The 14844-nt window shown below is 36.7% G+C and overlaps 1 protein-coding gene across 4 annotated transcripts in view; it reads right to left on the bottom strand.

Moving 5' to 3' along the window:
• The window catches only part of edem3 (ER degradation enhancer, mannosidase alpha-like 3), a 65308-nt gene that overhangs the window by 8387 nt on the left and 42077 nt on the right, over positions 1–14844 (bottom strand). For 3 of the 4 annotated variants that reach the window (XM_078407621.1, XM_078407622.1, XM_078407624.1), the window contains exons 10-18: positions 14383–14508; positions 12195–12278; positions 9609–9692; positions 9004–9128; positions 6468–6630; positions 5530–5684; positions 4865–5021; positions 3992–4183; positions 1908–2073 (exon numbers count right to left, since the gene is read on the bottom strand). In XM_078407621.1, coding sequence (XP_078263747.1) covers positions 1908–2073; positions 3992–4183; positions 4865–5021; positions 5530–5684; positions 6468–6630; positions 9004–9128; positions 9609–9692; positions 12195–12278; positions 14383–14508 — 1252 coding nt within the window. The remainder of the gene's footprint in view (positions 1–1907; positions 2074–3991; positions 4184–4864; positions 5022–5529; positions 5685–6467; positions 6631–9003; positions 9129–9608; positions 9693–12194; positions 12279–14382; positions 14509–14844) is intronic. The other variant, XM_078407623.1, reaches the window with a different exon arrangement.

Raw genomic sequence — 14844 nt, 5'->3', positions numbered from 1 at the left:
CCTAAAAGTTTTGTGAATGCACATTAATAAAAATGATAATTAACGTACTTTGATAAAAATCACATACAGGAATACTAATAATCACAATGATTTGAATTGAAACACTAAATTGACTTAATTTAATATGCAGCAATACACAGATTAAACTAAGAACCAAATACAACCATTACTGCCCAGAGTGCAGCCTTATGTCTGTTCCCATTAATAACACAGTACTTCTTAATTTTCGTGAACTACATTTCTTTGACATTAGTAATTAAACACAGGAATGGAAATATTAACAAGGTTACGGATATTGTGAATCAGCTCGAGACAGGTTTGAGAGGAGAATGGAGCCAATGATAATGGTATAGGTTCTTCTCAGATTACTACACTGTTCCGTTCCTGTGAACGGTTCATAACATGGACAGTTTGCAAGTCAGCGATGCCGCCATGAACAAAGTTCCCATGTGGCAGAAGATGCCTGCAGATCCACAGTAGCTGGCAGATTCATCCCACTGGGCATTTCTCCTGAATGCTCGTTTGTATACATGGGCTACACACAAGTGGGAAGAAATTGTAATTCAGTTACAAATGGATGTCGAGGTAGCCTGATAGCACAGAGGTTATGGAAGAGTCAAGAGAAATCAGCTGTGTCTCCAGGCCATCATCAAGAGACAGCAAGTAATAAGGAAAAGACAGCCACAAGAAAGGATGTCGCAGGGCACACACAGCAAACAAGCAACACAACTCCAACCAATTTAGACAATTTAGACAAAAACTGGATGATTTTGTTTAATGCTGTAATGGAATCAAGGAACATTACGACAAACATTCCATCCCTCTCACACATAAAATTTAACATGTGATGATCAGAGCATAGAACTAAAATAGGGTACTGGGTCTACATGTATAAAACCAGCATTAAAATATAATTTGTATACTAGATAATATTGTGCCACTGTAATAACATTTATGGAGTAACATTTATGGAGTAAGGTTTGTAGGTTAATTGACTGGGTAAAATGTAAAAATTGTCCCTGGTGTGTGCAGGATAGTGTTAATGTGCGGGGATCACTGGGCGGCGCAGACTGGGTGGGCTGAAAGGGCCTGTTTCCGCGCTGTAGAATCTAAATCTAAATCTAAAATTAATCAGTAACAGTAACAGGATGCAAACCCCAAAATAATTTCTATTTCTATCCGAAGTTAATGACTAATGATAGATTCTATTCATTTGTCCCTTTCAGCCCGTCGGTCGATTGCTTTTACTACATTAATTGCCAGAAGATCTATTTTATTTAAATGGAAAGACTCTAATCCTCCCACCACACTCCATTGGTATTCTGAAACGATATCATATTTAAATTTAGAAAAAATTAAGAGTGATATTGTTGAACGCTCGGTTAAATTTGATAGGACTTGGGGAAGCTTTATTCAATATTTTCACACAATATAAGTTGTCCCCTCTCCAGCCGTTATAATAATTTTTAACCTTTAATTGGTGGAACAGATTTAACGACAAACAGGGGTCTAAACTGTTGACATTGTTTTTGCAGCCCAGATTCTGTTTTTTTTTTTGTTTTTTTTTTGTTTGTTTGCTTATGTTAGTTTAGGGGGGGTAACATTTTTTTTTCTTTTTTCTTTTTATCTTTTTTTTAATATATATAAGTTCTCTTTTAACCTTTTTATCTATAATTACATAGAGACTGGGAGGTCTATACCCTATATGTATTTTGAAACTGGATTTATATTTAGGTTACATTTGTTTTTAATGTAATCCTGATCCCTATGTATCAATATCACTGTTATGCTTATCATTTTTTGAAATTTAATAAAAAAGATTTGAAAAGAAAGAAAAGACAGTGGGATATTCTTATTTTTATATCAGGTATGTAAATTAATAAGTGAAAAAGAAGTGTACATCTCACCAATAACAATGCCTCCTATCGCCCCAGCCTTCTGTGCATTCCGTGCCTTCTCAGCAAACATACAATGACCTCGTTGCATCAGGGCAATTTTCCCCTTTATCGACTCATGATTTGTTACTTCCGAACAGCCATTGTAGGGCTCACATTTTGCAACAAAACCTCGTACCTATAAAGAATTTTGAAATGAAAATAGGAGTGCAATTAATATATTTTTTTACACACACACATCAGTCATGGCTAGCCGGCACCATCACTTTGAGGTACACATCAAGGAACGACTACAACCAGATTGTTCTGCAATTATATGATCTTTCCTATTCAAGTATGATACTAATTTGATTTCCACACAATCCTTTGCAGAGATCTTCATCATTCTTAGCCTGTGAGCTATGTACATGTCTTGCAGCACTGCAGCAAGGTAAATAAACCGAGAGTCTTGTAATTAGTTCTGAGTAATCAGAGTTCCCATTCATTGAACAGCACATTTGTTAATTGAAAGAACCCCCGTCAAACTTGCAACCTTAACTTTTCTGTATAAGCTTTAAAGGTTTCAAAACATCTAATGCTCTCCACAGTAAAAATCTATGCACATGCCATCAAACAACATAGTAAGAGTGATTAAAAAAACAACCAAATCCCACATACAACCTGCAACACTGTCATCATTATAACAGCATTTAGTTCTGAGCATTAATTTTAAATAGGAAATTTGGTGCTGATGAGAGCATGTACTTTGGAACCCAGTATCCTTGGAACTGCGATTGTACCAGGTTCTGGATTTCCACAGATTTTGGTCCATTTCAAAATTAAAGTTCAAAATAATTGTTTTCAGTACTTATAAATTCTTCTTTCTGTTGTCTTATTCCAAAGACACTTTGCACTGGGTCAAGTCAACCCAAGCATTGGAGATGGACAAGTACTAATGAAGTGCCAAAAGCTAGACAACATTGTGATGAGCCAGACTTCCAGGAATGTCTGATTTTAAGACAAAGTCCAGTTTTTCTACCGATAGCACCATTATGAATTTTTAAAGTTTTGTGTTTGTCCGTGCTTTAATTTATTACCAATAATGAATGGCAGGCTACAAACCCCATTTGAATTTTATGGGCCTGAAGTTTTGTAAAGAGCCATATCTCTTGCAGAACTGAAGGAATAAACCTAATTTAAAATTCCTGACATTGTTGGTATCAGAAAATGAAGGTTTAATCAATGCAATGAAACACGAGGAGGTTAAATTGGACAAATCATGAAATGGGTACTGCTTGTGTGATGAGAATTTAAATTAATGCACTATTGTGCTGACCATGATGTTGAGTAGTTGCATGCATGTCTCAGAAGGGGGCAATATCATAAGACAGCGCATCCCCAGCTTCCCGACCAATTCCCACAATCGTACAAGTTCTTGCATACGCTCATTAACTTAGCACCTTGAGGTCTCGGGCATTTGGAGCTACAGTGAATCAACCTACAGATGATAAGTAGGAGGGATTACATTTTCTGTGATTTGGCAGATCTGTCAGAAAGCACGCATGCAAAAGGGAGTTCACATCAACTTTGTGTAGAACTCTTGGAATATCTTTGTGCAGCTAGTAGTCGTTCCCTCACAGCAACAATCCTGCCCTCCAGTACTACGTGGAGTTGTACTTTTTCCATGAATGTGATGGGTTCTTCTAGTTGTAATGGCTTCCTCCCATATCCCAATGACATGCAGTCTGGAAGGTTAATTGGCTAATGTAAATTGCCACAAGTGGTAGAACCGACGGGGGGGGGGGGTTCATGGAGTCATGGAGGGAATAAATTAGGGTCAATATATCTCGGTACCTGATGGTCCATACAGTCGGAAGGACCCATTTCATTACTGCTCGACTCTATCACTCTTTATTATAACAACTTTATGCATGTATTTAAGCAACGTTGTTAAATATGTTTATATCCAAACTATTAAATAATACTGAAGAGACTAAATATTTCTTGAATTTTTGAGTTTATATAGTCAAACGATATTGTCATATACTATACCTGTTCAAACAAAACCTGACAAAATATCAGTATTCAAACACTGGTTAAATTCAGTAAACCCATACCCCACTGGTGACTTTGGAAAGCTCTGTTCCAAACTGTGCTGGTCCAGCTGTGAGTACCACTCGACCAAGGAATGGAGGGGAGATGATTTGGACAGCTCGAGGTGGCAGCTGCTCCTTCTGCTGCTGACTGGACAATTCAATCATCTCCTGCATGAAACGCAGACCGTCCTCTGCATCGTGTGCACTTGCTGCCTGAGGGAGCGCAAAACACGTGATTTGTTCGTTACTGGATTCAGGCAGTCATTAGTCATTTTTGTTTTGACTTCCATCTTTGGTAAATGCTGTGTTTCAGTACTTAATCAAAAACAAATGTTTCTCTATGGATTCAGGAGCTCCCTGCAAACTTTAACTCTTCTATTCAGTTTTTTTGATACAGAGTATAATTACGAAGCATTGTTCGAATGTAGGTCACAAAATGAATAGTGACTACCACCGAAATCCCACAGAATCCCATTTACAACTCTTCTTCCATGTTTCAGCAAACATTTTGCTTTTAGTAATCCATTGAAAAAAATGTACTGAGCTGTTTTTATTTCTGATTTATTCAGCCATTAAATAAAACGATATCTGTCTATATTTAGTAGACATATTACCATTATTTACAATACCTCATTCAGAATCTCATTTGTACTTTTATGCTAATATTTCCATTTTATAAACAATAATTTTTCTTTAAACGTTTAATTTCAAATCATTCCCCATTGGGTTAGTACTTTTACTGTCATATATCCATCATGCCCATTCTGGGCTAAGGGATCCTAAACTCAACATGGCAGTGAGAACAGGATGGCATCGTCGGACAGCATCTTGTGGAGACCGCTTTGTCCAGCCTGGGGCAAGCGACCAGTAACAAAAACATAGCAGCAGCTTCACCTGGTTTGCATGTTGAACCAACTGGACTCTGCCATCCTTGAGATGAATTAGGCTGACTCCCATTTTCTTTAGCAAATCGAGGTGTTCAGGATTGTTGGCCATAAAGTCTCTGGCCCTCAGATGTGACCTGATCCCAGGACCATCACCACCTACCTCCCTGTAACAAAAAGATCACAGACTCATTTTGTGTGCACGTTGTGTGTGCATGGTAGAAATAAATTGAAGAACTGTATCTTTTTTTAAACTGAGGAAACTACTTTCGACATGTATTTTTAGAAACTTACCATCTTCAATTTCAATTAGATTTTAAGCACCATTTTTAACCCAGTTAAACCAAAACAAATGTTTGTAGCCTAAAGATATTAAAACGTACCTATTAAATCTTCACACCGAAACACAGGTCCACAGAATAACAATACGTAAATCAAATTTTATCATATTAAAATGTTTCTGTGGTTCGAAAAGCATATTCGCACAAACAAGAAATATTGCTCATTAAATGACCCCTCACAGAAATGCAAATATCTTTAGTGACATGCAAGCATTTCTTTCAGTAAAATAGAATGACGTTTTTAATGTTAAAAATGAATCCAATGGAAAAGGCCAAACTTTGACCAAATCTCACATACACAATGTCCGACTTTGGTAATGGAGGTAGTTCTTACTGTCTCATGTTGGCCTTTGGGCAAGTTTTGTCCACCACATTTTTAAAAAGTTCACGAATGCTGTTGGCATAAGAAGGATCATTTGGGAATAGAACTTGTGTATTAGGGCACGACCAATCAAAGTTGCTGTCATCCAAATCTGTGTAAGTTGCTGTCTGGAAGACAAAAAAAAGTCATGTTAGGCATCTGCTTATGTAGAAAATACTAGAAAAGCGCAACAAATCAGGCAGCATCTGCTGATAGGAAAAGTTGTATAATTTTCTCTTTTTATTTCAGATTTACAGCATCAGCAGTTTCTTTGATTTTCAGCTGCTTGTTTAGTTATATTTCTTGGACAAAGATCCTGTCTACAAAAGTCATTGTACGCTATAGATGCAAGAAATAACACAAAAAGCTAATTAACTAAATGTAACCAACCCATGTAATTATTTGATTAAAATATTAAGTTTTAAATGTCTAAGCAATCAAGTCCATAAGTTACAGAATTTCCTTTTAAAAGAATGCTCAGAAAATAATGAAAGTTCAGGCCAATCAGCAACTTGGGGGTCGGGGGGAAAGGGGTGTAAAAATAAGCCTTTTGAGTTTTATTCTTCTCAAAAAGCATGGAACTCAGCACAAAAAACGTGTTTGCCTCATTTATAAAAATCGTTATAAAAATTAGTGGATTTCCTTTTAAGCAATTTTTTATATTAGTTTAGCTGCTCATAGATCACATACAATTGAAGAGATAATAATATAACATTGTTGTTTGAGCATAAAGGAGTTAAAATAGTGAATGTGTTGAGATCAACCTATGTTAAGCTATCATTTGATTGAAAGTCAAAAGTTCGAATGAATGTATGCTAAATGTAAATTCAAAAACCGATATTTAATTGATTTGCCCACCTGCAACGTATTCCAAACACAGTTGCAAATATCCAGCAAATATTTTCACCTACCTCATTTTTTTGTTTCTTGGTGAAATTTGTAGAGAGCCAAAGTGGTAACAAATGGGCCTCAGTGGTAAAGATATAATCCTCAATATCAAAGAGAATATCGTCTTTCTCCGCGAAGAGAAGGAACAGATATTTGAACATTTCAGCCAAGAAAAAGGAATCCATTCTGTAGATGAAAAATAGGAGGAAATATTAAAAATACACTCTGACCTCAATTCAAGTTTAATGAAAGTGATGCTTTTTTCTCCAGCTCGGTTTGGGGTGTTGTCACTTTAAAACACAAATCATCTCACAATCTTTTAAAGTCAGATGGATATCTGGTCATTGACAATTCTGCGCTAACAAGTTCAAAGCCACGGAGATACAATTTTGGAAATTCTTCAAAGGTATGGGGATACAATTTTGAAAATTCACAATCAAGCAAGTTCATAATTAATTTATGCCTCCCATTTATATTTAATGGGCTAGGTATTCAAAACCTAGAATACATTAAAGTATAATAGATACTAGTTGGAGAAACACAGGTTATGAAAATTTAATTAAAGCAAACAGAAGGTTTGAAATAACTGATCTAATATTCCTACTTGAAAAGACAAAAAATTATGTTTAGGGTGAAAACGATTTAATTAGTTCTCAAGAGTCACACTTGTTATTTTCCAATTGCATGATGAAAATAAATTGGTATTGCTATATTTTTCTCACACGAACCGAAATACAGAGGAAAAAAACTGTTCACGTGCTGTACTATACACAAGTACAATTAACTCATACCATTGGGTAATGCAAAGGGGAAAAAACAGGGAACAGTGCAGAATATGAGGTTACTGCTTTGTAGCATTTTTAAAAGTTTAGTTTGGAGATACTGTGCGGAAACAGGCCCTTCAGTCCACACCGACTAGCGATCCCCGCACATTAATGCTACCTGCACACACTAGGGACAATTTTACATTTATATCAAGCGAATTAACCTACAAACCAGTACATCTTAGGAATGTGGGAGGAAACTGAAGATCTCGGAGCAAATCCACAAAGGTCACGGGTAGAACTCAAAAAACTCTGTACAGACAGCACCCGTAGTCAGGATCAAACCCGGGTCTCTGGCGCTGTAAGACAGTAGCTCTACTGCTACACCACCATTCTATAGCTTTATAGTAGTAGAGAAAATGTGAATAAAAGTAGAGACGGGAACTACCCCCTTAGTTTATGAGAGGTCTGTTCTATAGTCTGATAAAGTGGTGAAGAAGCTGCACCTAAATCTGGTAGCATGTGCCGTGTGGCTTTTGCATCTTCTGCCTGATTGTTGGCAGGAGATATGTACCAAGATTGATCATTTATACAATAGTATCAAGATTGATTACTTATTTAATAGATCCTTTATAAGTTTATTTACCTCTCATAATACATTGACATTTTGAAAATGGAACAATATGGAAACCAAGATAATTTGATACCTCAAACTGACAATGTGACTTGATGCTCATTTACCCAGTTATTTCACCAAAATGTATCTAAATTTCAAGACAAGAGAGACAGAGGACATAAAGCAACTAAGAATTAAGCCTACACAAATATGTTGATAGACCCCTTCATGATTGTAGGTTGCAGTCTGGAACTTGACTCATAAACCAGAGAAAAGAAAACTTTCCAAAAAGTGCCATTCTGTAATACAATACTTCTTTCGTAACACCTGCGCGTTATTGAAATCACAACACTTCTACACCAAAGTTCACACAAGATGTGAAGAAATTACTATAAAATTAAGAGATTGATGTATTGTTTATCTTTGAGCTGTCCTCTTAAGTAGAAGTGAAAAATTCAATGAATACCCAATTTCAATGTTAAAAATTTTCATCTTCTAAAAGATTTTTAACTAACTTTCCTTACCCTCTATAGACAATGGTTATCAGTAAAAGAGTAAACCAGAGAGACTGAGAAAATCAAGGGGCAGAACTTTATCAAAAATAAAGGATATCGTCTACCCAACATGGAATATAACTGTACTTATCACATTGGACAAAACTGTATAAGCACCAATTTAGCCTGGAGAGGTTAAATAGGAAGGACTCATTTCCCATAGTACTGGCTGTAAAGATTTAAGAAAAGGATCAAAAGACATTGAATAAAATTGCTTTCTCGCAAAATGGTGGTCTCTGGAAACCACTGCTTCAAAGGGTGAAGATGAAAACTTGATATTTATGGAGTACCTTTCTGAGCATCTAATATGACATAACCTACAAAGTTAAAAAAACAAAAGCTGGGAATTAGGATTGGTCTGAATAACTTCTATTTCCAGTTCAAATAGGGATGGGATGAATAAATTTCAATATTTATATTCCATAACAACACATAGGCTTGGAGATAACTTTATGACATGATTTGGTTATTTTTTGGTTATCAGTACCAAAATGATAATAAACTTAACACTGATTACCATGATGTGTCTATCCCCAGGGAGCCACAATGGGATTCAGGCATTATAAAGCACACATCCGTCTTTATGGAAGAACAGAAACCAAATAGGAAAAAGTCAGGGACTAACCTGTCCTCATGGCTGCCTGTACGGACATCTTTCATTGCTGCAAAGCCACATGGTACACGGGCATATTTATTCAGGTTCTCAATGATAGTCTTTCCCACCTCCAAGTAATATTTATCTCCTGTAGCCTATTTGTAGCAACAATTGTCATTAGCATTTAAACAACATCAATAGTAAAGCTTTCACATCAGCTACAGATTCAGAGTTGTGCCAGAATTCTTACATTTTACAGATAACTCTTTATTATTGAACTAGACAAAGTGGACCCGTTGGGCCCAAACCTCTCCTGCATTGGTGCAGCACCCTGTCCTCTCCCCCCCCCCCATCTCTCCTCAACCCCCCCTCCCCTCTCCCTTCTCCCCCCTCCATCCTCCTTCCTCCCCTCCCCCTCCTTTTAAACTTTAAAATGTGAATAACTTTAAAAATATAACACCGATTTCAATAAAACTACTTGCATTATCACTAAAGTGACAATGGTGAGTAAACTGGGCCTAAAATTGTCGCGCTATCGTGTACCGTTTTGGCTGAAGTTCAGTCACAAACAAGATAACAAACGAGAGTTTTAGTATATAGATATTATAAGATTCCATTAAAAAGCAGAAATTTACCTTGTATAGGAAGTAGGTACTTTCAGCAAATTCAGGTCGGAGAGGATGTTGAGCCCAGTGAACCCTAAAATCAGTGGTAAAAGCCTAGAAAATATGATCAAAGATTGAAACTAAGAAAATAAATACAGAACAATGTAAAGATTACACAGTAGAAACAGTGATGGGGTCTATTATAAAGGATTTTATAACAGGGTGCTTAGAAAAGAAGAGGATTGGGTTGTATCACCTAGTGAGACCACACCTGGAGTATTGTGTGCAGTTTTGGTGTCCAGATTTGAGGAAGGACATTCTTGCTATTGAGGGAGTGCAGCGTAGGTTCACGAAGTTAATTCCCGGGATGGCGGGACTGTCATATGTTGAAAGAATGGAGCGACTGGGCTTGTATACACTGGAATTTAGAAGGATGAGAGGAGATCTTATTGAAACATAGAAGATTATTAAGGGATTGGACATGCTAGAGGCAGGAAACATGTTCCCGATGTTGGGGGAATCCAGAACCAGGGGCCACAGTTTAAGAATAAGGGGTAGGCCATTTAGAATGGAGATGAGGAAGAACTTTTTCACCCAGAGAGTTGTGAATCTGTGGAATTCTCTGCCTCAGAAGGCAGTGGAGGCCAATTCTCTGGATGCTTTCAAGAGAAGTTCAATTGAGAGAGTTAGATAGAGCTCTTAAAGATAGCGGAGTCAAGGGATATGGGGAGAAGGCAGGAACGGGGTACTGATTGTGGATGATCAGCCATGATCAGTGAATGGCGGTGCTGGCGCAAAGGGCCGAATGGCCTACTCCTGCACCTATTGTCTAATTTAGAAAAGGGAAATCATCATGTTTGACGGGTCTGAATTAAAGAGCAAACCAGTTGATGTTGTATCTTTGCACTTTCAGAAGCCTTTCCATAGGGTATCACGTTAAATGATATTGAACTAAATTTAAGATCAGGGTATTGTGGTAATGTAATAGCGTGGATTGAGAAGGGTGGAAAATAATGGGAATAGTTGCGTCATTTTCAGAGTTAAGAATCGGAGATTAGTGGGGTGCCACTAGGTTTGGTGCTGGCCCCTCAACTGTTAACAATTTGTATCAAGAATCTGTATGCGGACCTACTTTGCATAAAATGTTTACTGTTGATACAAAACTGGGTGGTACCATGGTCTATGAGGAGCATGAATACATTCTTCAGGGAAGAATGTTAAGTGAATGGATAAAGAGTTGGCAGTTGGAACATAATGTGGAAAATGCAGGATCATCCTTTTTGGTGGAAAAGAATAAAAACAGAATATTTGTAAATAAGAAGAGATTGAAAGGTATTAGCATTCAGAGGGATGAAGGTGTTCTTGTACATCAGTCAAGGTGAGAGGCCTTTATTGCAAGAGAACAAAATTATAGAGTATTGAGTCAGCCAAAAGCTGAATGCTGTCAGGCACTGACAATAATATAAAGAGCAAATGTCATGAAAAAGAGAACCAGGATGACTTGATAAAGTGAGCTCTGATTTTCAAATTTAGAGACAGTAGGAGAATTGAAGATATTTGTCCGTGAAGAAGGTTGCAATGATCGGGATTTAAGGAGAAGAATATAAAGGCTATGCTCGTTCAGTGATTCACAGGCATGGGCTAATAATTCTAGTACAAATCTTACTACAGCAAATTGAGAGTTTATACTTAGAAAGCAAAACAAAAGTGATTTATTCTTACAAAAGAAATATTCTTTACAAAAGAAAGCTTACTATTCCACGTTGCCACTGCAGTTATTTACAAAGTATGAGTGCAGCAGCAGTTCTGCACACAACCCACTACCAACACCAGAAATCAATGGATGAACAAGTACTGCTCCACTCAGCAATGCCCACTTCCCACAAATGAATTTTAAATCATTGCTGATCAACCATGCTGTTAATACACTACAGAAAGCCAAAATACGTGAGGTGATAGAAATTAGAGTGCAGAAATGAGAACCAACAACTGTAAAAACATTTGCTTCTTGAGGGGAAAATGGCCTTTTCCAGAATATCCCGAAGCACCTGATTCTGAATAGATTCCTTTGAAGTGTACTCGTTATGTGATGAGACGTGGGTGCAATCTTTCATGCTGTACAATCTAATAAATAGTGAGGCAGATGTCCAGTTAGCTTATAGAAAATATTGGTTAAAGAAGAAATCTCAGTTAGGACAAAATTAAAAAATAGCATTGTATGATTTATATTTAAATTATATCAATTTTAAAATGTAATTTATTTACAAATATATAATGGCCATTCAATCAGCCACATCTATGAAGGAGCTGACCAAATCACTGCCACAACCCTTCAATTTATAATCGGCAAGATGCAGGAGACAGACCATGGAGTCCCAAGGCATAAATCTGGCAAAATAAACTCTTTGGAGGAGGAATGGGACAAACAACTTAAAGACTCCTATCATCTGGCGGAAAAGATTTGCAAATCAAAAATGAAAAATAAGTCACACATCAAAGGTGAAGCAGAAGAGCCCTCCTGGTTTAATCTATTAATTAGCAACATCGATGCAACTGGTGTCCTAATAATGACTAAAATTATGTCAAACAAATTAAAGTGCTTGAAAATCCCACTACCTCTGGTAGAAAGTTATGCTTTTTTGTCACTTGATACAACATCTCATGAGTTTCTATAGCTGGGCGGATATCTCCTTTCAAAACCTAAAAAAAAAGAAATCATATGGTACCTTATAAAAGCAGACTGTGGAGAATAGAACAATAATTCATAATACAGGAACATATTTAAATATGTCAAATAGAAACAGAATATACTACACCCAATCCAAAAATATGATATAAAGAGGAAATAGGATAATGCTTTGATTGTAAACCAAGATATAACTATTTGTTGCCTTCATCTGTGTAGGCCCTGAATTTTCAGTTTGATTCATGTTTCTATGGGGTTTTTTTGCGCATTAAATAAAAGTGAATTCATGATTACATCATTTTAAAATTTGTTAATGCACAAAAACAATATTTTACCATGGCTTCATGAGACTCAGGTAATTATTATCAATTGTGAATATTTAATAACAGCTGGTCAACTAAAATGCAAGTTGTGTTGCAAAAAATTAGGTTTCACCTTCTTCACAAGTAACTGCCTGGTGAAGCAGGAATAACAAACAGACACTTGCAAAGGCTGAATATATATATAATAACACTTTCATTATATCAATATAATTCTGTTACTATGCACCTCTGAGGATACAGGATACACTGGATATAATTTTACCTGAGGAAAATAATCACAAATAAACTAAATATCACCAATTTAGGATTGCCAATACAAGTTCCATTTCAATATCAATTTTACCATTTTGTCTCAGAGGTAAAATGGTGGCACTAAAAATGGCATAACTTGTGCTGATTATCAATGTCACTTCAATCAATGATTATAATGCATACTACAAATGCATGCCCAGCTTTGCATCACTTTTGCATTTGGTAATACCTTATACAAAGTGCAGCGTTTGGATTGCCTGAGCTTCACATTTAAATGTAACTGAAGATGCTTTCAGAACGCAAGCTTCAAAATAACATCAAGATACCTGCAAAGCTAACAAGAAACTAATGAAAATATGATGACTTTCTCAAAATTAAGATTGATCAAATAAATCTTAGTTGACCACAGGATATAATGCTCCTTTCAATCTCTGCGCATATGACTATGGTTGCATTAACTTGCTTCACATCCTTAAAGGCAGCACATTACTTGACCAACAGCTCCAACTAAAATCAATTTCTTCTGAACAACAGTCCTTTTCTCTAATCCATATTTAATACCAGTAAACACTGAAGTCAGATTTCCCTCTTCGATACAGCCTTATATTCTTCTACTTGATCTTTATTAGAAAATTAACCAGGTATGAATAATGACCAGCTGACCTGCTTTCAGCTCTGCCTATGCTTTTAATGGTCTCTTCCCAAGAGGAAAGCAGCTCAGGCCTAGAGTTGCTGCCTTACAGCGCCCAGGTTCGATCAGGACTACAGGCGCTGTCTGTACAGAGTTTGTACGTTCTCCCTTGACCGCGTGGGTTTTCTCCGGATGCTCCTTTTTTCTCCCACACTCGAAAGATGTACAGTTTTGCAGAGTTGTAAAATTCTTTGGTGATTCTTTGGTTTTGGTAAGTTGTAAAGTTGTAAAATTATCCCTATTGTCTGTAGGTTAGTGTACAGGGTGATCGCTGGTTGGCGCGGACTCGATGGGCCAAAGGGCCTGTTTCCGCACTATCTTTAAAGTCTAAAGCTGGTCATCACTCATCAATTCATAACACCCAAAAGAGAGACCATTTGTACTGAACACTACACAGGATTGCACTAGTCAATCATCCCCACCAAGTTGTGGAAACACTACCAGTTGAGGCAGCACATAAGAGATAAAAATGAACATGTCAGGTCTGACAAAGGGTCTTCCATCCTGACACATTCACACTTTTCCTTTTCCATAGATGCTACTGGTCTTGCTGAGAGTTACCAGCATTATCAGATAAAAACATTGCAGTTTATGTTTTGATTTTCGTTGCTACCAATTGGTCATGCAGCTGATTTTTATTAAAGGCCACACTGAAGAACTGATTTTACCTGAGGATTTATATGTGGTTATCTTCCTGAGTGGAGAGGCCCAGGTGTTCAGCAGGTTTTCTCTCCTCAATATATATACAGGCATTAATCAATGTAACTATTGTGGATAATGCCATTTATTTAATTATGCAAGTTGGAAAATATATGAGGCTCAAAGACAACACAAAAAAGGAAAACTATTTACCTGCAGGCCTGGGAAGAATGCCAACAAGGCATCCATCCATGTTCGTGCATTGAGCAGCGGCTTATGTATGTGGACATCCAGCAGCAGAGGGGGTTGGCTTATGTACTTCATGATGGCTGCATAATGCTGAAAAGTTCAAGAACAGATGGCAGCGTGGCCATTTATGCAGAATATTTTAGTTGAATGTGTTTATGTTAACCTAATAAACTTTTTCAACTAAAATATTTTAGCTTTTCATTCCTTTCTAACGTAGTAAACTGAAACATTTAAGAAATATGAAATAACCATAATGTGTACATTTTTTTACAGTTCTGCAGAACAAATGTCAGTTTGAATCTATGTTTGTGCGCATGAATTTTGTAAACATGAGTATATCATTCAAGTAATGTTTGCTTAAAATTTATTTTTATTGTACATTACTAAAAAAGCAATGTCAAAAGATTAGAGCTAGTAACATTCAAA

This window comes from Rhinoraja longicauda, chromosome 11 (genome assembly GCF_053455715.1).
Source record: "Rhinoraja longicauda isolate Sanriku21f chromosome 11, sRhiLon1.1, whole genome shotgun sequence".
Taxonomy (NCBI): domain Eukaryota; kingdom Metazoa; phylum Chordata; class Chondrichthyes; order Rajiformes; family Arhynchobatidae; genus Rhinoraja; species Rhinoraja longicauda.
This window is presented reverse-complemented; position numbering and strand designations above follow the sequence as displayed.